Here is a 24,368-nt window from a genome sequence, read left to right as displayed (position 1 = left end):
TGCTGCATGCCAGGTAATTTGCCTTATTTTGTCCACACAGCAAGCCGATGTGGTAAGTTCTGTTGGGCCCATTATACAGAAAGGAAAACTGAAAACTCAGGGATACTTTCCTGTTGCTACTAGCAAAAAAAAAAGAAGGGATACAGATATTAGCATCAGACACGGCCTTGTTCCGCTGTGTTTACAGTTCCATGTAAACCAAACATAAAAGCTCAAAGAAAGAGAAAGAGGTATTTTAAACTTCCAGATACGCTATTTGATTCTCATTACACCTAATTTAGTCAAATATTGACTACAGTAGCACTCACTTGCTTTGGGCCTTAGCTCCAATACTAAACAACAAGGATCCTTTACCTCTAAAAAAGAGTGATATTTTGACACAAGCGTTTGTTAAAAAAAAAAAAGTGATATTTTTATATTTTGGACTCCCCAGTAAGTAATGACTAGATCTCCCCTTCATTAGGAAAGTTAAAAAAATATGGTAAATTTGGTGTTCATTCTTTTCAGTGACTTTCTTCTTCATTTTCATATATGTCTAAATCTTTGTTTTCTATTTTTATAAATGACGTTGTTTAATCTTACAGGGTTAGGTAACTTGATACATAGTTAATATTAAGGGAAGCTATTAGTCTACCAAATATAAAACCATTGAAAGGACCAAGGCATTTCACATGTTAAAAAATGTTTACTTGCCCAAGAAATTCATGAATGCCTTCTTCTTTTTAAAGTTAGAATGTTGCAAAATCTAGTGTAAAATTAAAGTCATATAATATTTTGTTTAAAACTAAAGTTATTTTGACTGCCATCCCTAAGGAAAGGGAGAAAAATGTTAGCAAAGTGGTCCAAGCAGGACTTGTCCAGTCCTGTGGAGGGGAGAGTGAGTGGATGAATAGGAGAGACGGGCTGGGGAGGGAAGACTTATTGGAGAAGATCTGGGTCCAGGAGTCCTGTAGATGGTGCAAAGAAGACGTATTTACATGAGATCCAATGAGCTGTAGGGAGTGTCTCTTGATTAACAAATGGAAATGAGAGGGCTTGATGGAGATTGTACACACAGCTGTGTATGGATAAGTTATAGCCTCTATGAAGAAGGCAGCTACGAGGGAGTTAAACTTGTTAATAAATAGAATGCCAAACAGTATACCCATCTTGCAATATAGTCTATTTCTTTCTCCTCTGAAGTTTTAAGGAATGGTGTTCATTCTTACTTTGGCCCATTCCACAGTGCCTTGTGGAGCCTTAGTGAGCAGCACTGGTGCTGGGCACTGAGGCATATGCAGTGCATATCTGACAGCAGTCAAAGTCCTTAAGGAAGTTCCAACCAAGGAAACTTGTAGTCTAGGAATGTTTGTAAGCTCAGTCAGAAAGCTATATTCAAAGCTGTATTTATTGTCATCCTCATTGTTTTCTCATAACACAACTCCCCTATCCCAATTATTAGAATATTTACTTCTTTGATCTCCAAGATATATACGACTTAGAAACTGTTGGCCTGTGAAGTCTGTGTTTGATAACAGTTTTCAAAGATAAAACTGATGGGCCTCTTTGGAGGAAACACACAGCCATTATAGTCATGTTGCCAAGTTTTAGAGGACCCATTGTGGACAGCCCCGGTGGCTGGCACGATTTCAGGCTCATGAACAGGAAGACGTACACTTCCTGTCCACAGGGGTAGAAATGCAAGCACTCCTCATTTGATTCAGGAAAACCACAAAGGCTAACAGTTTGGGATTTTTCACAGATATGCAGGCCCCTGTAGTCAAAAAGCAGATGCTGTCTTCAGACTCAACTGGGCTACTTATCTTGCGAGCACAGAAAACATTATAGTAGCTAGCTTTGATGGCAGAGGAAGTGGTTACCAAGGAGATAAGATCATGCATGCAGTCAACAGAAGACTGGGAACATTTGAAGTTGAAGATCAAATTGAAGCAACCAGGTGAGTGACTAGGAGATGAATTCAAAGGTCATTTGATTTCTTTCTCCCTCCATTTATATTTTAAAGTTGTGAAGTGTAAAGAATTTAAAGTGCCCTGGGATGAATCTTTCATTCTTGGGCTGGATTTTTAGTGAAGATACTATGTTTAGACTTAGAAAGAGAGTTGACATATGTGCTACCACCTTCTAGGAACTGGGACTCAGAATTCATCAAACACATGGACAAACTGAGGGATAAATGTACCCCTGAGTAAACATCTAACTAAACAAGCAAGCCAACCCTGTAGTCAAGGATAAGTAGAGGAGTTTGGTGTACATTTACCTTGGAGGAGGGTGACAGCTATGAAGTCCTAGGAGTGGCTCCTACATTCTGCTGAGCGAGGGTTACCCCCTCAATTTGGGAAAATTGTGGAACATGACCGTTGTCACTCACAATTATAAGGGCTTCGTTAAGGATGAATGACATCAGTTATGAGACTATAAATAGATGTGATATGGCTTAAGAAAGATTTTAGTCATGAATGATGGTTACCCTGGAATGCACATGTAACATGCAGTGTTTTACCTGCATTCTCATTGAAGCTGCACAGCAACCCTGAGAGGTGGGTGTTCATACCTTATGCTTCAGGTAAAGAAATGGAGGCTCTTAGGTTAGGTAATTTTCCAAGACTGGTCAGGATTTGAAACTAGGTCTCCCTCCAACTTACATTCAATTGTGTTCAACTGGTAAATGGGAAATGTAGTCTTTGAGTTTCTATAACCAACTGCATAGATGTCTGGAAAGCAAAGTAAGTTAGTGATTTTAAATAATGTTGTGAAACCATAAACTAGGAAATGGAGAAAAATTGTGAATGATTAAATGGATGGAGGAAAATGCCTTTAAAAAAAGGAACGACCAAAGAGGAGAGAAGATGACAATTTATTAAGTATCCCTAAGTCTGTTACGTCAAAGTTAATGATTAGCTATTATCCTTGAAAGTAAAATAAAAATGGTTAGATAAGAGAGAGGATAAATCGGTTCAAGAGTGAGGCTTGGATATTTTACAAACACTTTTTTATTTATCCAGATTGGTCCTCTGTGAGAGAGGGCATGATTTCCAGGTCTTCTCAAGTCTAAAATGATAGAATTGTGTTATCCACAATCTACAACTCCATTTAAAAAGTAATGAGTAGCTGCTTTTCAGCAATTAAAAGGAACTATACACAACAACACAGATGAATCTTGCAGACTGTTGAGTGAAAGAAGCCAGGAACAAAAGTGTATATCCTGCACGACCCAATTTATATTGGTACAAATTCAGGTGAAATTTTTACGGAATCCAATAAAAGGAAGACATTTCTTTTTTTCTTTTTTCAAAGAGAGAAATGACACAGAGGCTTCTGGGTGATAGTAACACCCTATATTTTGGTTCAAGGTATGCTCACTCCGTAAAGGTTTACCAGCTTGTACAGGCATGATCTGGTGCACATTTCTGTACATATGTGTTCTAAGTTTAAAAAGTTTGCGTGGAGAGGATAATGAGTTGAAAACTATTTACATTAAATTTTTTCTAATATTGCTTAACTCAGGGCAGTCTAAGACATATATCATCTACTGAAAACAAAGATTTTTAAAGTCACATATAAGTCAATGCAAGGGTCCCCTTCCTCCCTTGACACTACAAAGTTAAGGGCCCCATTTGCCAGATTTTTTTTAAAAGTAAACAAATTGCCTTTTGATGTAAGGCTAAGATTAAGAAATAGACGCAAAGAACTTTTTCTCCTTTCTTTACCTGGATTCCAATCCTGAACACAGTTTAGTGACAAAAAGACTTCTTAATCCATCAAGGAAAAATGGCTTCTTATTTAACAGTGCTGAGCTAACTAATCAACACCCATCATAAGAAGGGATATATATAGAGAATGGTGTTTAAGATCTCAGGTAGGGGGCCCAGAGACATTTCTAAGCCCTACCCAGATGTTCTACACACCTCTATACTTCTCCATTGCAGGGCCAGCCTCTCTCAAACTGTAAAACATCTGGAGAGATTTAAATTCAATTATGTAAAGAAAAGTGCATCTGGGCTGCAAATTTTTATATAAAGCTGTGAAAAAAACCAGCCAGGATTTGTTTTCTGTGAAACACACACACACACACACACACACACACACACACACACACACACACACACACATTTTTTATGGACTCCAACACAAGTAAACCTTGTTCATCTGGCTCTTAAGTTAAAAATGATAGACATCGATCTCAGGTGTTTATTTGATTGCTGGCAGCAATTAATCTTTGTTTCTAATAGAATGAAATAGAGAACAAATGGCAGGGTTTCTCACATTTGTGCAGTTATCTTAGTTTTCTATACACAGCGTGATACTAATTCGTGGACTTGTTCCATGTATTTTAGACAATTTTCAAAAATGGGATTTGTGGATGACAAACGGATTGCAATTTGGGGCTGGGTGAGTAGTTTGGCTGATGAATCTGTATGCCTTCCTTAGTGAATATAACCCAGAGCAGGATAATTTACTTTTGTTTGTACATATTTGGAGGTGAAAATCATGTCAATCATTTCAATCTAAGAAGGTCCAATGTCTTAGATTTCTGGGCGATGAGTCCCCCCAGGCTTACACTTTTGTTTATTACAATGGGATAGGGAGGTGAGGAAGGGAGAAAAAGAGGAAAGGAGAGAAAGAGGGATAAATGAAAAGAAGGATAGAAGGAGAGAGGGAAGGAGGGAGACTTTTTCTCATGGGTCCAAGTCAGTAAAGATTTAGTGTTTATTGCTTTTTTGGTTTGGGGAGGTTTTTATTTGGTTTTGGTTTTGGTTTGCTTTTTATCTTCAATTAGTACTACCCAGCAAATTTTCAATACTTTCCCCCTTACACCTACCAGGAAGAGGGACCAGGGCTCTGAAGGTGTAATCTTTAGATACTACCCAACTAAGGCCAATTTAAACCTTCTCTATCATGCTTTCTATCTCAAAAGAGGCACAGTATATAAAGATGTGAGAAATGTGGAAACTGCGACTTGCTTACCATATGTCCTTAATTCCTTTACCTCCATAAAAATAACTGTTTCCATTTCTTAGTCATATGGAGGGTATGTAACCTCAATGGTCCTGGGAGCAGGAAGTGGCGTGTTCAAGTGTGGAATAGCCGTGGCGCCCGTGTCAAAGTGGGAGTACTATGGTAAGTGATCACTCCCAGGTACAGAGTGTGAACCTTCACATTCCAATGACAAAACCATTCCTTTTTGAGTTTCAGTGTTTCTACAGTGAATAAACTGATTCATCTTAGAAGTACTTTATGGATACCTGTAATGAAACAGTCTCACTTATTCTGCCATTGTGAAATGTTAGATGGTAGTAAATGCTAACTACACGTTTAGTTACCAACCAATTCTGTTTTCTAAATGTCTTATCAACAAATTCAGTTTTCCACATTTTAAAACATCCCCAGTGCTACAATTCTTTAGATAAACCCTTCCTTCTTTTTATTCTAACTTGAGTTTGAAGCTTCACATATTAGAACAATAAGAGAAGTATGTATCTCTTTCCCTTCAGGTAAAAGTCAAATATAAGTAGTACTTTGGGTGGAAAGAAGAGACTAGGGCAGGGGAATTCCTGGGGGTTTTGTTTCCACTGTCTCTGAGTAGGTGAAAGCCACTCTAGAATATCCTGTTCACTGCTGAGAAAGTATTGTTCTATCATACGGATATAAGGTATAATTCCCAAGTAGGAGTGGGTAAGCAGTGAAACACTAGGTAGGGGGGAAGAGCCAGAGGTGGTGAGAAGATGAATTATTTTCCTGTATCTCTTCCTACCCCATCTCAAGTCCTTTATTCAGTATAAGGATAGAATCATTCATAATGAATATGCTCATTAAATATTTAATGTCCTAATATATCGTAGTAGCAGTCCTGTGGAAAACTCTTCTGCAAAGCCTCTCCAAGTTAAGAGAAGCCAATGTGTAAAAGAGACAACACTGTCTTTTAGTTTCAAAAAAATTGGAGAACATAGTTAGGATTGATCCTCACACAATAGATTTGCTTTCATGTAATACTTTCCTGCTTAATATTAATTGTTCTATTGGAAGGCTTGTTTTTGGAGATAGTCACATGGACTATGGTGGTAAATAAAATTGAAACAATCTTTGTGAGTTTGGAACTACATAATGGTAAGAAGAGAACTTTATTAAACGTATATGGACCAACCTAACACTTGCGAACTTTCTAGAATTCTTATATATGTGCAAATTTGAACAATATTACTCAAAAATCAAATGGAAGGAGTACATAAGTGGTATTGCAAGACGTACTTCTAAAAGTTTACAACCACAACACTAAGCATTTTTTAAATGGTATTTTTAAAATTTGAGACCTTCTTACACATGTAAACCTGGTTAGCATAATAAGAAAGGGGTATTATGTTCTAGGACAAGAAGAATTGTAGCTGTTTGGGGAAAATTTTATTTTGCCCTTAAAAGCTATTCCCCCCCACCCCCCTCCATTAAATGTATAACCTAAGTTATTCATGTTTAAATGTTAAAAGATTAGCATTTTAGGAAAAACTTATATTTTAAAAGTATACTTTAAGAAATTACATTTTATATATTAGTGTCCTCTAGATATGTAAAATTGCTTGTAGTCTGTATTCACTTTAATCAAAATGATAAAATATTGCTGTTACTCAGTTTGGAGGAAAATATTTTGATTTCCGTAGGAAAAGCATGAGCAGTACACATGGAACAACTAACATTGGTTTATCAATGTAGTTTTTAATCTCCAATGCCAATCATTCACAAAGGGTTAGGATGTTGTTTAAGCTTGTTATTTTGATGATATATTCTTCTAAATAATTAATTAACTCACTATTGAAATACCGGTACAATTATAGTGAAATTCAAGCCATTAACCTATATAGCACAATGGAAACATATTATACTTATTTATTTACTGTAATCTGGTCATGTTTCAAAAACAGTTATTTCAGATTTTTAAAGTTATATTGGAATTCAGCAACAGTAAATTTTCTCACTGATATTTTAGGGAATACATATATACACATACTATATATATATATATATATATATATACACACACACACATACATTTGATATATGATTTAATTTTTTTTTAATTAGGTCAAAAATATGTTTAAATATCCAAAATAACCAAACCAGCAATGCATATGTTTTTCTGCCATATCTATAGATAAAACAGCTTATGTCACTTCAGCACAGATACTGAAGTAATCTGTTCCTCAATACTCAATAGTTATAACATCAGAATTGAGGCCTCTCCACAAAATGAGAGAAAACAGATGTTTAACTTGCATTATGATGGAGTAGCTGAGCCGTTATAGGGTTTTACAGCAAATAAATGATAACTGAATTCTTTCCTTTTGATCTGTCTCCCCCCACCAAAAAAAATATATGATTTAAGTAAGCAACTAGTAATTGAAAATTATGAGTTTCCAGTAGGAAAGAGAGTATCCTAAAGTAGAGCATATACTGACTGAGGTCAGGACCAAGAAATTCAAGACAATTGAGACATTACGTGACTTGCTAATCAAGATCTTTGAGAGAGTCAGAAGATAATATAGAGTCCTTATCACTTGCCATTTGACTTTTCTGCAGGCGGGTTGTTGATTGGCTTTTAGATCACCTGGTTTGATCTCCCTCTGCCTTCACAGGAAGGGCTAAAGGGAATGGGCTATAGGGCTGAGTATCGAAAGGCAGGAGTCTGGCCGCTTTAAAAAGCCAAGTAGAGATGATCTGGAGGAGATACTTCTGAGGGTAACACTATAGAACTTTGCACAAGTAAAGAATATGAAAGCATATAAAGTAACCCCCAAAAAAGGGAAAAAAGTTTTTATTGTATGAATTAAGTTTTTTTCTTTTCCGCATCACAGACTCCGTGTACACAGAACGTTACATGGGTCTTCCAACTCCAGAAGACAACCTTGACCATTACAGGGTAAGAGATGGTGAACTAGATCCATTTTATAACCTATTTATAAGTGGTATAAGAACATTTTTAAGTGTATCTATTCCAGAAAGTATATATTTTTTATTTCCAATGAAATTCTTGTTAAAAAGAAATAACACAGGTGGTTTAGAGATATTCCAATAGCTTCCCGTACTATATTCTGAATAATTACAGCCTTTATTGTATGCTATATAGGTCACAATATGCATTCATTTGGAAATACAAAGCAACACCAGATAATTACTTTAATTATAAAAATTTCAGTTCAGAAAACATGTCAAATTCAACGTATTCCTTTAGAACCCAGAAGACTCTCTAAACCTTTAACTACATATTAAAATTTCTTATGGTATTATCATAATTAAGTTGTATGTACAAGCCTATAATTTTCTTATTCATAGCCAAATATGTACAGCTTTTTTCACACAAGATTTGAGTAAAGCAGGTGAGGTGTAGGTACAGGAGGGTAATACTCTGAAAAGCCCTTGAACACAAATTACTGAATAGCGTCCACAGGCTGGTTGCCTGATGGAAGAGCCAGTGGGCAGGTTGCTGTGCAGATGGGCTATAGCATCTGAAATATGGTCTGGGAGTAGCCATCATTGGCAGCCCCCTTGTGCTAGTGTGGGTGCCACCGCAAAGCCAGGGCCCTCTCTTTGGTGGCAGCCTGCTGCAGCTGGAAGTGTCAGCCAAAGTACTAGGGACACTTCCAGCACATTGCCCCCCAACCAGAAAAAAAAAAACAACTTTCCTGATTCTGTCATGTAAATTGAAAATCCTGAAACTTACAGATGACAAGGTCAATCATCTGATGTTTACATTCTCCGGAGGATATTCAAAACTCCTCCCAGGATAAAAAGAAAACAATAACCCATACAATTTAAGACCACAACTTCTCCTCATCTGTGCCCACAGCTCTCAATGCTTGGGCTTCCTATTCTTACATTGCTCTGAGCCATATTTGTAAATTTTTGTTACGATGTCATCATTATTATGGGTTCTGAAGCCATTTGATCAAAGCACAAGAAAATGCAAATAAAATTCCTAATTTTGCAACGTATGTACAGATAATTTAGTTTTACCTCTTCCTTTCAGTTTTATTTAGCAAGGCTGTGGGGGAGGGGCGGGGAGGTGTATGCGTGTGTTTGTGCCTGTGTGTGTGTTTTCATCTCTGTTTTTCAGTCTAGATAGAAAATTAACAACTTGTAAAGTGTGATGTACCAATCATCTTCCACTACAAAGCAGTCCCCTAATCAGGTTGCCCTTATTTCTGCTGAGTGTCCCACATGATACTTTGGACTCAGTTTTTCCCATTCTTTCTCCTCCACATCCAATAAGCTGCTTTAGACATCCTTTCCCTGCTCCATAACCACATTGCTGCTGTCACATGACTATCTCCTTTTACAACAGTAACCCCATGGGTCCCCCCTTAGCTTATCTTTCTGCACTCCAGCCTGTACCACACAGAGGTGTGAGATTAACCCTCACCCATAACACTTTCATGGACTTTTCCTGTGCACTCAACTAGTCCAGCCCTCATTCTTTAACCAGGTGTTGAACACCTTTCTTAGAATGGCCCAATCTACCTGGAATGTTCACTCTTCTCTGAATATTTCTGGGCCTTTCCCTTCTGTGCCTTTGTCCTCTGTTCCTCGACCTGGAATGTCATTCTCCCTCTGTCTTCATCCACTAGGAAACTTGTCCTGCTAGCCCAGAGGACAGCATTCTCTCTTGACTCCCATGACATTTTCCTTGTATATCTTTAATCCTCAATTTATCCCTCTTGGACCCATAGTTAGTTTGTACACCTTTTTCCCCTCTGCAGTATTATTAGTCATTCAAGGCTTCGCTCAACATTGTATTCTTTGGATCACCCAGTATGAAATAGAAACCTTAAAACCTTTTTTGATTTAATTTTAAAACTTTTTGAAGGGAAACATTGTTATAAAAATTATATGTCTCCATCATTTCTCTCATTTTACAGCTGGAATTTTCTTGCTAGTGACCCGACCAGGATCCCTCCTGTGGTGTGCCATATTTGGGGCATGGCTAAAGGGTGTTCTCAAATATCCTAAAGTACTAAAACCTCCCAAAACATCAGAGGTGTACTGCCCGGGACCCTCATCCTGACTCTAGAACCTGGTGGACGATGAGTCAAAAGTTCATTTTAAAAATCCCATTTTGGGGCTTCCCTGGTGGCGCGGTGGTTGAGAGTCCGCCTGCCGATGCAGGGGACGCGGGTTTGTGCCCTGGTCCGGGAAGATCCCACATGCCGCGGAGCGGCTGGGCCCCTGAGCCATGGCCGCTGAGCCTGCGCGTCCGGGGCCTGTGCTCCTCAACGGGAGAGGCCACGGCAGTGAGAGGCCCGCGTACCGCAAAAAAAAAAAAAAAAAAAGTCCCATTTTGAAAGTCTTTGAACCTAGAAACACAGGGTCAAGTCTAAACCTTGACATCGGAGGAAGTCCCTGGCACCTACCCTACTGCACTTGAGAACATCAGCCAACAGGGTGTTTCCTCTTCAACCAGCCCTCCCCCTAGAGGATAATTAGTTTTAATCTGCCATGTCAACCTGTATCTTTCTCCAGATTCTCCCATAGGCTCCTCCTTCCAACACCCATCCCCCTCTTCTCCAACTCTACCCCCCACTGAGGTGGCCATTTTCATCTCTCCCCTTAGATGTTCTCTGCATGAGGTAGTCATGTAAATAGAAGTCACTTCCTCCTACCGATGGCAATACACGAACACTGGGAGCACAAAGTCACTGTCTCACTTCACTGCACAGATGGCACCCGAGGACTGTTTAATCCTTCCACGCCAGGAGTCGGGTTTTCTTGGCACAAAATTCATTGCTGGCAATGGACACATTAAAACTGCCAGTACCAGAGAGCTAAAGGTTCCCAATGTGTTACTCAGAGGAATTATTTGGGTGGGCGACAGTTAAGGTGGGTAGGAGAAAGTGAGGCAAATGCATTCACTGTATTGTTTCCGCCCTGTAAGTTGCATCCTCAGAAAGTGGAGAACTGAATCTAAGTACCTATATTTGGTGCACAGCAGGCTTTAGAATAAAGCTGCCTTCCTTTGTTTTTTAAATGAGCCTGTGCTTTTGTCTCTGGCAGGAATATATTCAAAGATTCTATTTTCCTCCAAGGCCCCAGCTGCCCCTCTGGACCCCTGTCTTCTTTTACTTCTCTTTCCCAGGTTGCTTTTATTTCCTCCCTTTCTCTCTCCTTCTCTCCCTCCCTCCTTCTGCTCTCTTGGAAAAGACAAAGGAGACAATTCCTTACTGGCTTTCGCTGCTCTGTGCAGTTCCGTGGGTCAGGAGGAAATAATTTGAAAATGAGTCCCAGGTAGTCTAGACTATTGACTTTCTTTAGCACATCCAGGATAGGAATGATCGAAGTGTGTAATAAGCAAGGTCCTGTGATCATTGTACACCTTTTCAGCTATAGAATCATTATCAGTAGCCAGAAGTACAGCCTTTGGAAGAGAATGTAATTTTTAATAAAATTCAAATGAGGAAAGGATTCATTTTTAAGTCATTAATGACCCAGATTTGAAAGAATTTAGACAAGCACACCAAGAGAAAGCACATTTTGTGAAATAAAGGTCCTACTTATTCTTTAGGAAAGGAAGTTGAAGGAACCATTTATATATGCAAATGCAACAGACAGGGATGTCATGTATAGTTGTTCAGCTTGTGCACTGCTGGAAGCTAGTCTATGCTTCATTCTCTGAGGCGTGCACCTCATCCAACCGGAGCGAGTGCCTTTTCTTATTCTCACAAAGCTGCCATATAAATTAGGAGACCCTGGGACTAAGGCTTGGACCCAATGCAATGACACAAACGGTGACTCCATAAGACTCTTTTTGTAGATAGTCACCTACCCACTGCTGAGTGGCAGGGCAGGAGCACGTTCAAAGCATACCAGGGACTCAAAGAGGAAGGAAGCTGTTCGTCTCCCTGAAACTCCAAGAAGCTGGTCCCAGAAGCTCTAAGTAGACAGGCAGAGTGGAGGGATGACAGTGTAGCTAATAAGCAGTATAAGCAGACTCACTGCCGTGAGTCTCAGTCCACAGCCGACAGAAATGATGACAGATTTGAGCAAAAGAATCAGATAGACAATGAGACAACCCTCACCCCCAATAGCGATAAGCAGATAGCAACCGTGGTCCCACCTTGAGGAGTGGGTTCCTGACTGACATTGATGAATGGTCTCTCTATGGTCAATCACAGGTCTTTTAGTCAAACCTGTAAAACAAAATATTGACACCTGGTAGACTTTCATTCACCCATTCAAGGTGCCTGGTGTTTTAGTTGTTCAGAAGTTGATTACCTTGTTGGTGAGACAAAACATACAGGCAAAATTTGTGAAGAGAAATAAAAGAGAGTAGTAATAGGGTTTCCCTGGTGGCGCAGTGGTTGAGAATCTGCCTGCCAATGCAGGGGACACGAGTTCGAGCCCTGGTCTGGGAAGATCCCACATGCCGCGGAGCAACTGGGCCCATGAGCCACAACTACTGAGCCTGCGCGTCTGGAGCCTGGGCTCCGCAACAAGAGAGGCCGCGATAGTGAGAGGCCCGCGCACGGCGATGAAGAGTGGCCCCCGCTCGCTGCAACTAGAGAGAGCCCTCGCACAGAAACGAAGACCCAACACAGCCAAAAAAAGTAAATAATAAATAAAATTAAAAAAAAGAGAGAGTGATAATAAACCATGAACTTGAACATGACAAAGTGCCCAGTATGTATGGAAAAGACTAGTAGTTCCAAATTGTGACTCTGGAGCCCCAGGAATTCTGTGCCTTCTGAGCATGTAGGGAGAGAAGGGAAGTGGCTGAGAAGTTAGGGTTTCACCTCCCCCCACTCCTCTCAACCAGGGGGGGGGGATCTGGTTTCATTTATTTCATTCATTTTTAAAATTCACTTAGTAAGTGCTTGCGTCTATGGCCAGACACTGTTCTAAGCTCTTTCCATGGGTTATTAGGTTCAGTTCTCCCTCAGATTCTCGAGATAAGTGCTCTAATTATCTCCATTTTATTGACCCAGAAACGGAAGCACAAAAAGTTATATAAGATGTAGCTACTGAGGGGTAGGAAAGGGAGAGGGCACTTATCTGGAGCCAGTTAAGGAAGACTTCTGGGAGATGCAGCGGAATAGCATAGGTGCTCTCCACAGGCTGCCAGAGGGGCCGACAAGGCAGAGGAGCACAGTAGACACACGAGTGACAGCAAGCAGAGCTGGTTTTCTGGGGATCTGTGAAGCAGGTTGGATGAACCGAGGGATAACACAGAGCAGGGATGTGGGAGGAGCAGGCCAAATGGTGGCTAATAAGGCAGGATGGGAGACCAGGGAGGGAATGGACTTACAGAGAGCAGAGTCAGATCAAGGGCAAGAGAAACGGGGCCCAAGTCCTGAGCCTCGTTGCCAAGAGAAGAGGGCAGCCTGGAACACACAGAAGGGACTGATTTAACTTGTAGAGGAGATTTATTTTGCATTTTGCTCGGAATTTGATAGGCTTTTGGCAAGTGTACGAAACAGTCATAGATTTGGCAGTCTTCTGCTAGCAGATTTGAAATGTTCAATCCTTAAGAACTGCTGCATCGTTAGGTTATGCAAAACAGGGTGCAATTTTGTAAATATGCCATCTTGTACTGATTTGACATTTGTTCTATTATCCTAGAATATGCCAAAGGGAGAGAGACCTTCAGATTTAAGCCAAACCTTAACTTGTTTGTTGAGTGCTGATAAAATGTTGACTGCTGTGTGATCTTTAAAGAAGCCAGTGTTGCTGGGTGAGGCCTGAGGTAGGGCCCCCTGTAGGCGGATGGGAGCTCTTTCCTTGGCATCTCACTGGTACAGTTGTTTGATGGATATGGACAAGTAAAACATCTGATGTGGTGGGTTGAATTAATTTTCCCTTAAAAATGTTCTGTGGCCTCTGTTGTGGCATTAATGGTGCTTCCCCAAACAGCCTCACTTAATATTATTTATGAGGCTTTGTCACAAGTGGGAGAATGCACAGAGCAAGTCAGTACACTCGGGGTACTGTCTCACTGAAGTAATAGGGTGTCCATTACACCTGTGGCTGTTTGCTTTTTCTACCAGAGCTTGGAAACGACAATGCGTTGTTTGGCTGTGAAGTGAAGGGACACTAGAATATGATGTCAAGAGGCATGGACTTTTGAGTCTGACCTGCGCTAAAACTCTGTTTCTACCACCTATTAGCTAGGAGAGGTTACTAAACCTCTCTGAACCTCTGTTTCCTCATCTGAATAATGGGGAGAATCAGAGCTACCTCATGGGATTATTGAAAGGATTAAACGAGACACCTATGCCTGCCATGAAATAAGCTTACAAAAACATGGAGGCTGCCACCATTATTCTCAGGAAGCAAATTGTCCGTATGGTTCCTGGATGGCGCAAGGGGTAGCTTAAAAATTGTCAGACCTTCTGTTTCTCACAGTACTTCCCCACTCTTATCAGCTCTCTCTTTTATTTCAAAAATACAAAGATTTATTTGCTGGAAGGTGAGGAACCAGCATGATCCAACGAGCAGCTACAGATGGTTCTTCTTGGGGCTTGAAGGAAAAGCTCCTCGCAGAGATGCTGTGGATCATCACTGCCACTGGACCAATCCTTCCCACTTCACTTTGCCAGGCTGTTGCTGGCAGCGGGGCTCTCCGGAAGTTTCTAGCCTCGGGAGGGTGCCAACTGCACCACCATTGCATCCTTGCCCATTTATCACTCTAAACTTCCTTTTTAGGAGCTGGTGACAGACTATTCGGCTTCTAACTTAGTCATCCATTTCCTTTTTTATTTCTGTTTCCATCGATAGGCAAATGGGGATTATCCTGTTTTGGTGGGTTGAAATAGCACAATTGAATTATTTCTGGTCATTAATTCTCCCTTAACTTAGTGCATGCATTTCTTTCACTGGCTTTGGCTGCCTTTCATGGGTTAAAGTGTGCCATACAGCGGACTGTCAAGAGTCTCTCTCGATTGAGAAGCCAGGATGCTCAGTCTAGTAGGGAATGACTGGTGGTTCCAGAGGCAAGGTGACACAGCTGCATCTTTCCAGGAGCGCATAATGTTCTCAGGAGCCTGGGAGCCTTGAAATGGGTGCGTGCCTGAGGCTGCCTGGCTCCCGTGCACTGAGAGGTCCCTCCTGACGCAACTCCCAGCGAGCAGGGGGCATGTGCATTGCAAATGACACACTTATCTTGTGGTTGCAGGGGAAGCTTTTGTTTTATTTTTCCCTTGCTGCATTAAAGTATTTGTCTTTCTTTCTTTGTAGTGTAATATTGTTAATGTAAAACAATTTGCATCATGACACTTTTATCACAGTTTTCGTCTTTTTCTCAGTATGTTGCATTTCTCACCATGTCTAGTTCATCACAGCTACAGTGTGTACATCACAACATTTATCTTAGGCTCAGGGTTTTACTTGTTTATAAAAATTGTCTTCTTTCAGCCTGTATTCACTCCATTTAAGAAAAAAAAGGCAGCCAGAAACTGTTTTGGTCCAAACTCCAGTAGTTATCACATTCCTTGCTAACTGTCCTGCGTATTTATATGTCTCCTAACTATTACTCTATGTTTCAGTGACATTTCTCAGTCTCATGGCTCAGGGAGGTTGTGGAGCAGCTTTTGCTGTGCACCCTGCCATGCAAGGAAGGCCCGAGAGGCTTTTGGAGGGGAGGGGAGGGGACACACCTGGATATTTGGGCCACATCTAGGTGCTAAAGTTGACTATCTTTGGCAAGCGAAGAGCTGGGTTTCTTGTGGGGAGAAACGAGGTGGAGGAGACAGCCGTGTCGCCGCAGAAAGGATGGTGCAGGAGGACTCGGATGAGGGCGCCGGGTCTGGGGCTCAGACGGGCAGTGTTCGCTGTTGGTGGGTCAGCCCCAGTCTCTGCTGTCGCCAGCTTTGAATCGTACACTGGCCTTTTGGGAGATTGATTTTGACCCTTTCCTCTCTCCAGGGCAGGACATCGCTCAGGGTTCTGTTGCTTCATTAGGCTGTGCATCAACCACACAGTCCAAAACGCCTCACACGTCTCGAAGGTCTGTGCGAGCCAGCTCTCTTCCAATGAATTCACTCTGAGAAGGCATGAGAACGCAGGGGGCAAAGAACACCCAGTGTGTTTGTGTACTGCAAATCCCAGAACAGTTCAGTAACAATTTCTTTCTCCCTGTATCTTTGCTGGAAGACCACATCATGAGCAGCTTGGAATTTTAGTGGAGACTCAGTGCAGCATAGGAGGTAAAAGAGGTTCTGCCATCAGACTTTGTGTCCAGCTCCGACTTCTTCCTGAAGTAACCTGGTGTACTTTATTGTCTCCGTGTAGAAGTGGGATTGCTATAGACCTATCTTGCAGGAATGTCATGAGGATTAAATAGAACAGTGCTTTTTTAAATCCTTTAAGATGCTTAGCGAGTGACTGGCACAGAGTACACAATAAGTATCAGCTTATTACTAATGGCATGGTGTATGGATTGCAAGTGGGCAAAACATATCTTGGTAAATTTCAGAATGAGAATATTTTATTCCACCTCCCCTAGCTGTTCCCACTTGCCTCTGCAAAACTAGGACCGAATATAGTGAAGAGTACAATATAAGTGCCTACATTTCTTTTGTTTAGTCCTTTAATTGACATTTTGCTTTCTATTAAATGCTCAGGATAGAGTAATGAACAATATAAATTCCTCTTCTCATGGATCTTATTGTTTAGTTGGTTGTATGACAAATAAATATTGATCGACTTGAAAAAATGAATGGATGGAAGAATGAATGGAGTATAATGTTGGGATGGATGGATGGATGGATGGATGGATTCATCTGGGACATCTCACCAGATGACACGTTTCTTACAGTAAAATAGAAGTGTGACTTTTAATGAGTCCTAGGAATTTATTCTGAAAGTTCGTGGGTAAATTCTCAATTTGGGTCAGAAATGCCATATGGTCAGGACAAGTGGGACCCAGCCTGCACAGGAGTGGGAGGGCCTTTGCTCTAAGCTTTCCAGGAGAAGATCACCTTGATAGCCTCAGTCAACACAAATATGTTGGGTGACTTTGTCCTGAAAGTTGTAGACAGAACGTCTTTTTTCCAGAAACACTGTGTCACACCATCCTCACATCACCATAATTTAACCTTAAAAAAAGCCATGTCTCTTGATTTCTATTTCAGTGAGAGCAAGAGGAGTTAATCTTCCTCCCATTTCAAAGAAAACAACACTCATCCGCATGTCTCTAGGTGCACAGCTCTCTGATATTGAAGCTGGGGCTAGAATGCAAACGTTTGGACCTTAGCCCCATCCCCTTCCAGCCAGACATTCAGGATTCCCATCAAAATATTAAGCTCATGTTAGCTACAAAGATATCTGTCAAACACAAACCTTGCCTCTCATAAAGTTGACTTTGATTCACCAAGATGCTGCAGGATGAGCTGGCTGATTTTAAACGCATAGGGAGGCTACTGGCCCTTCCTCTGCCCAACAATAGAAGCAGAGTCCCCGCTCACCCCTTTCCCAAAGTTGCTACAATGTCTGTGACATTCTTCCCTTCATCCCAACTCTGCAAACATCTCCAAATTAAGATCAGATGACTAGTTCTATACTTTCAAAGCTTTTCCACCAAAGACTCCACCCTCATTCTAGAAGTCCTACCTGTCCAAGGTCATGAAATAGCCTTCAAAAAGCTGACCTCCCCGTTTTTTCTCCTAATTCCCTGGCTTGATCCAAAAGCAGCACTTTCCCCAATGCAGAATGAGGCAGACAACAAACACCCACTGATTTTCTAAGGCCATACTGATCTTTTTCACCCCTTTCCCCTCCCATATGTTACATTTGCCTAGGTTTTAAACATCTGTTCCCAAAAAGGTAATACTTGCTTCTCATTCAGAGCCTAGCAATGTGGACCAAAGTTCATATGACATATTGCAGAGTATGTTTAGTTGCAAATGCTATGTACAGGCTCTTTGAAATGTAGCATGTATGGCACCATGTGACACATGGTTGCCATGGCAATACACTTTTTGGCTGAACTACAGCATAAGCCCATGGAACATACATTGCTAATATGAGACTCTGCCCTGTGCTAATGCATAGGACACAGCCAATCTGGAATCTGGGACTCAAGGGGTTTCGCATGCAGCCTGGGGGGCAGATGCCCTCTTCTGCATGTGCAGGGAAGATGTGGCATCCTCCCTTTCCGGTCCTGTCTCACAGGGACAGGGCATGCTGTACATTCTGCCATGCATGGAGACAGCATTTGCTTGAATATCGGTTTGCTATATTTTGTATCAAAGGGGGCCCCAGCTGAAAACATTTTATTTTGTAAACTGAAGTGAAAAATCAGTTTATGGCAGATCTTTTTTTGAATAATGACATTCTTTTTCCCAATTCCAGAATTCAACAGTCATGAGCAGAGCTGAAAATTTTAAACAAGTTGAGTACCTCCTTATTCATGGAACAGCAGATGGTGAGTTTCAGTTAATTAGACTTTTTAGTATCACAGACAGGTTTGCAATTTCACTACTGACAAAACAAAAGCATGAGGGGCAAGACTGTTACATTTACTTCAATAAAACAGTGTTGCTTTCCACAACTCACTTGTCTTGGCCTAAATGGGATGCTGAATCCTAGAACTTCAAACAGTCCCTTTCTTCTTGTGCCTTTCCCACCCTTCCTACCAGAAAAGTGGAGCAAGCTTTTAGTTACTTTATGTTTCCTTTCTCTCCCTGCAGATAACGTTCACTTTCAGCAGTCAGCTCAGATCTCCAAAGCCCTGGTGGATGCTGGAGTGGATTTCCAGTCAATGGTATAGCAAAACTTCCTGCAAGGGGAGGGAACTTCCTGGTGGGGTCTGGTTCCCCTCTTGGAACTAGGTCTCCTCACAGATGTTCCAGGAGATGGGGACAGAAGCAAAAGGAGTCTTATTTTTCCAATGAGAAGTTGAAGAAGTGATATCTTTGAGTCATAAAGAGAGTCATGTTCAATATCATACAGTTGGGGGTTGAGAAGCACAATATTGCATATCCTGAGAGGGTCAAAACCCTAGTCCTGTGATTGTCCCATCTCTCCCTATTTTGATTAAAAAGTAATCACTTACCCAGTGAACATGTGGCAGAGTAATTCTAAAGTGAAACCAGCATGATAATAGCTCAGGTCAAATATGCAAATCCATCTCTAGTATGTGTTACCAGCCCTTCTAACAACAGTGGGGTATCAGTAATCAGTGCGCTTCAGTTTTTGCAACTTCCATGTTATCTTTTGTTGAATACCACAGGTTATAAACAATTAGGCTGGTTTTATAAAGTCGGAAATGGCTAGAGCTGTTGTTGCCTATTCAGAGGATGTTTCTAGGTATTAAGTCAAGTTCATATTATGCACTAGACCTTTTCAGATTGAGAAGAAAAAAAGATTATATATATGTGTGTGTGTTGCACTAAATATTTTTGTGTTAAGTCCTTTCTTGTCTGTATTAGTTTTAAAAGCCTGCTTTCCCTCACACTCTTTTAACGTACACACTTTGCTCCATGCTCAGTTCAAACAGAGCCTACTGTGTAAAAGTGGGACAGTCATTTGATACCACAAAACCTGGCATATATTTTGGGGGTTAGATTCTTATGAGGTTGAGGTGTATCCTTCCACTGTTCGAAGAAAAGAAGTGATACTTTAAGCCATTTTTGAAAGTTAATTTATGTCTCCATAATATATGTTTGCCTGGCAGTGACTTCCCACTTGTTTCATGTAGTGGGATGAGTTGATAAATTTTTGCCTCAGGTCATCAACTCATCCTACGTAAATGTCAGTCATGCAGATAAGAGATTCCAGTGAAATTCCAGGGAAAAAGTGTTTGCAAATAATACATTTGACTTTTGACTTCATATGTTATGCTAAACATATATATGGAATATTGAAATAGATTTTTTCTAGTGCCTTAGTGATATATATTAGGAAAAACTGCTTTCTAAAAACTCATTTATTTTAATAGTTTATCTTACTGCAGTGTAGGAGAAATTTAACAGTTGATAACACTTAATTAAAGTGGGCTTTACAGGATAAACATTCCCTCCTATGCATGATGTGTTTCTACGTGTCCTTTGAGTCAAATTTGAAAATGGACTCGGATATTTTAATTATACATATCCTTAAAGCACTATGCAGTGAAGTCAAATTCACAGTGAGTTGTCTCAGCACCTGCAAAAGACGATCAGAGACTCCTGCAGGACAGAACTACATGCCCTGGAAAAGCTCTGGGAGGAAGTGAGAAACCGTCTTTGATCACATTTCAGTTTATAAACTGATTGAAGAATTAAAACGTCCTGTGTTATTCCATGTTTGCTCATGAGAACTCACTTCGGTTAAAAAAAAAAAAAAAAAGACAACTGACTTCCTAATTCTGACCTTTCTTTTTCTCTCCAGTGGTATACAGATGAAGACCATGGGATCGCCAGCAGCACAGCGCACCAGCACATATACACCCACATGAGCCACTTCCTAAAGCAATGCTTCTCTCTACCTTAGCACCTTGGAACAGCATGCCATTTAAAGCTTCTGAAAAGCCACTTTTGCTCTCATTATCTCAAAACTGCACCATCAAGATGATGATGTTAAAAAAGTACACTCAAATCAAGAAATGTAAGGTTACCTTTGTTCCCAAATTTCATATCTGTAACCCGAAGTAGGGACTTCTGTCTTTGCAAGAGATTATTACCTTATGGAAGTTTGAATTATTCAGTCTGGTTTTGTTTATTATTTAAAATCACTTCCATATCAGTTAGTGAAACAACAAATAAGAATTGTTTTTATGGGAGCTTTGCAGAGGTTCCCTGGGCAGCATTTTTTTCTAACTGGACTAGACTTGTTCTCTTCTTGGAAGGAGTGTCAGGATGTGGGCCGTGATATCACTGAGGCAGGGGTAAGAAAAGAGGGGGTAGGGAAAGAAGCTGGCAGGGCGAGGCTGTGAACCTCAGTCCAAGCCTGCTGACCCGACCAGGCTGCTATCAGCTCCTCGAAGAGCTGTTCACAGCCAGACTGGCACAGTTTTCTGAGAAAGACTATTCAAACAGTCTCAGGAAATCATATATGCAAAAGCACTGACTTCTGAATAAAACCACAGCAGTTGAATAGACTCCAAAGAAATGAGAGAGAAACTGCCAACAATGCAGGGCCCCCAGGTGCCAGTTATGGCTATAGGTGCTACAAAAACACAGCAAGGGTGATGGGAAAGCATTGTAAATGTGCTTTAAAAATACTGATGTTTCCTAGTGAGAGAGGCAGCTTGGAACGGAGATGTGAACACATCAGCTTGCCCTGTTAAGAGATGAAAATATTTGTATTGCAAATCCTAACTTGAAGGAGTCTTTGCATCAGTTTTTCTTATTTCATTTCTTTGAGCATCTAATTAAAAGAATATTTTAACTTCCTTGGACTTGTTTTTAAAAATTGAAAATTAGCTACAAATGTGTGTAATATGATTCCCACTCTACATATGGTGGAATTTCTCCTGGTCAGTAATAAATGTGCCTTCATTTTTTCAGAGGTAATGAGTTCTGTGTCTTGAATCAGACCTAAACTGCATTGGCATATGGACACGCTTACTCAGAAAGGCTCTTGTTTATTTTGCTTGTTATCCCAAACTGCCTCGTAAACATGGAGAGGGTTCAGTTTTTGTAAGAAATAGATACATAGAAATGTGTTAAATTAAGCAATTCATAGCGATTTTATCTAATACATATACAATTACTGTTATCATACATATATATAAGCTTTTGAAAAATCAACTCAAAATAGTTTTGGTTATTTATATAATACATACTATATCATTTTATTCCGGGGAACTACGATGAGTCTCATAATATCAGATAATCTCGACAGTATCATCTTGGTAGCCCAGATGGCTCAGTAGAAGTTAAAAAAAAAAAAGTCAACAACTTAAGTGTTTAATTATTTTTGGTTGACATAACTGTATTAATGAAACCATGCATTTAAGATGCTGAGATAACTGAGGACACATAATATTTTTGTTCAATTATTTGCAAAATGGCCTTAGTTTTAAAAATTGATTTTATGAACTCAAACATAGTTTCAAACATAGCTGGAAAAAGTTGTCCCAGACAGAATGAGTTACAGCATAAAAATCTAAAAATGGGAGAATTGGAAAAAATCTATCAATTCAACATGAGACTGGTGAGTCATGCATAGGAATGAACAGAAGATTGTGAAATTGTTTCAACTGTATTTTCAGAGCATGGCATTGAGTAATTAAGTCTCAAAATATCATTCATTCATTGGAACCATAAGCCTTAATTAAGTCTCAGATATCATTCATTCATTGGAACCATAAGCCAACCTTCAAACCCTATAGGGCTCTTGTCATAATTCTAATAATAGAGTGCAATCACTGTGAGTAGCTGGACCAATCTTTGCGGAGTTCTATATCCAGAAACACTAATCATAGGTCATATGTTCACATCCTGGATTGAATTAGTAATAAAGCAAATAAAGCAAATTAAGTAAAAATTCTCCTTTTATCTTAATTGAAACCAGACATTGTGCAATATCAGGTATTGTTCAGATATTAATAAGACAATTTTACAACAGTAGATGTACAATATCAGATACTATACAGATATTAAGAGGTTATATAATATCTGATATTGTACAACTATTGTACAACGTCAAAACTGTATGAATTTATTGTTTCTTTAGTTTCAAAACGTGCCCAATGTTTTCTCTGAGCCCAGAGGTAATAAAAAAAATCCCAGCACGCATTTTTCACATAATGAGGGTTGCAAATGGTGATGATGTGACTGAAGTTAAAGTAAATTTCATCTGACCCTCACAGGACAAGTTTTACTCTCCAGTAAGAGTTTTAAATTAGTTTATTGAGGAAGGAAGTTAAATTGACAAATAAATTCGAGATAGACTTAGTCTGAGGGTAGGTTTGAAACACACAGGAACTAGTCATACCAGTAAGATGTGCAGACTTGCCTGCCTTTGACTGTCGCAGCCTCACCAGGCACCTGGATGCTAAGATCCTCTCGTAAACAACCTGTTAGAGTGCACCGGTGCCCAGGAACACATGTGCCAAAGGAAGGGAGAAATTGTCACTTCCCTTCTATGGATACAGTGTTTCTTTTTAAAGTTTTGATCAAGATTTTTAGAAAATCACTTTATAAATTATTTTTGAACTTTTTAAAATTGGAAATCTTGCCAGAAATGATTACATACCTCCATGCTTTCTTAAATAACCGGCATAGACCATAATTCAATGCATCGTGATGACTCAAGGCCACCACAATGAAGATCAATGATCACATCAGGCTGTATGTCATTCTGAGTGTTTTATATTCACAGGTGGTCACTGAGGCTAGTAGTTTCACCACTTGGCATTTGTTGCTTTTGCTCTAAGTTGATGTGAGAATTCCAATGTATAAAACTATTAGATTTGTACAATATTTAAGATTCAATAAGCTCTAAATGAAAAACAATACCAAAACAGAAGAATGGGTTTTTTTCAGAGTAAAGTAAGAGAATTTTGTTCTTCCAACTTGGTGACAGCAGTGTCCGAGAACAGTATTACATACGTCCTGAAAGATCTGGAGTGTGTATTCAGGATGTCTGAGGGACATGGATGGTTGAGAATGAGAGATGAATGTGGGTAATAAAGCATAACGTCACTACCCTTAAGAAAAGCTCAGAGCATGGGATTAATAAGACCAATGTCATGCTCAGTAGAAATGTATCATCTCTCTGAATGTCACCTTTCTGTGACATATTAACATTTAAACTCAAGGCTTTGAATTAATAAAAAGATCATTTTCTTACTGCCAAATTGAGAAGGGTGTCTTTTCTGGAATTGGTCTCCAGCAAACTCAGTCAAAATTCTTATTCTAAATAATCTTTCATCTGAGCAGTCACCCCAAGTTTGTCAGATTATTTAAAACGCATGTAGGGTGAAAAGTGTGACCCATCAAACGACGAAAACTCTAATTGTTCCAATTAGGTTCTCCTATCCAAAGTCATGATATTTGTGACTTGTGAGCAAAAATAGTATTTCATTGAGTAGGTTTGGTTTCTAGTGTTAATCACAGAAGGATGAGTGACAAAGAAAATGTAACACACTGAGAAGAAATATTACTCAACCCAATTCTGGTTGCATGAGCCAGAATGACTGCCTGGTTAAGGAGGAAGGCGGCCACATCCTGCCTCCTGCTGGACAGTCAGTGCACATCCTGCCTCCTGCTGGACAGTCAGTGCACTCCAGCCGAGGCTAGGCAGACGTGAGTTAGAATCTCAGCATCGACACTCACAGTGAGGAACATTTTAAAAAACATCGCTTAGCCTCTTTAAACCCCAGTTACTTAATTGGCAAGAGATACCAAAATACCTACCTCCCATACCTGTTGCATTGCTGTGGAGGTTTATACACCATGCCTGGTTTG

At 40.1% G+C, this 24,368-nt stretch overlaps 1 protein-coding gene across 6 annotated transcripts in view; it reads left to right on the top strand.

Moving 5' to 3' along the window:
* Positions 1–21,342, top strand: part of DPP4 (dipeptidyl peptidase 4) — a 76,831-nt gene extending 55,489 nt beyond the window's left edge. For 4 of the 6 annotated variants that reach the window (XM_059052241.2, XM_059052242.2, XM_067026181.1 and 1 more), the window contains 7 exons: positions 1,742–1,936; positions 4,335–4,389; positions 5,019–5,118; positions 7,842–7,906; positions 18,325–18,397; positions 18,663–18,736; positions 20,344–21,342. In XM_059052241.2, the coding sequence (XP_058908224.1) occupies positions 1,742–1,936; positions 4,335–4,389; positions 5,019–5,118; positions 7,842–7,906; positions 18,325–18,397; positions 18,663–18,736; positions 20,344–20,445 (664 nt within the window). In that variant the 3' untranslated portion in view covers positions 20,446–21,342. Of the gene's footprint in view, positions 1–1,741; positions 1,937–4,334; positions 4,390–5,018; positions 5,119–7,841; positions 7,907–15,897; positions 16,179–18,324; positions 18,398–18,662; positions 18,737–20,343 lie in introns of those variants that run through there. The other 2 variants (XM_067026179.1, XM_059052244.2) reach the window with 1 other exon arrangement.
* The last annotated feature ends 3,026 nt before the right edge of the window (positions 21,343–24,368 follow it).

This window comes from Kogia breviceps, chromosome 2, assembly GCF_026419965.1.
Source record: "Kogia breviceps isolate mKogBre1 chromosome 2, mKogBre1 haplotype 1, whole genome shotgun sequence".
Lineage (NCBI taxonomy): Eukaryota > Metazoa > Chordata > Mammalia > Artiodactyla > Physeteridae > Kogia > Kogia breviceps.
This window is presented reverse-complemented; position numbering and strand designations above follow the sequence as displayed.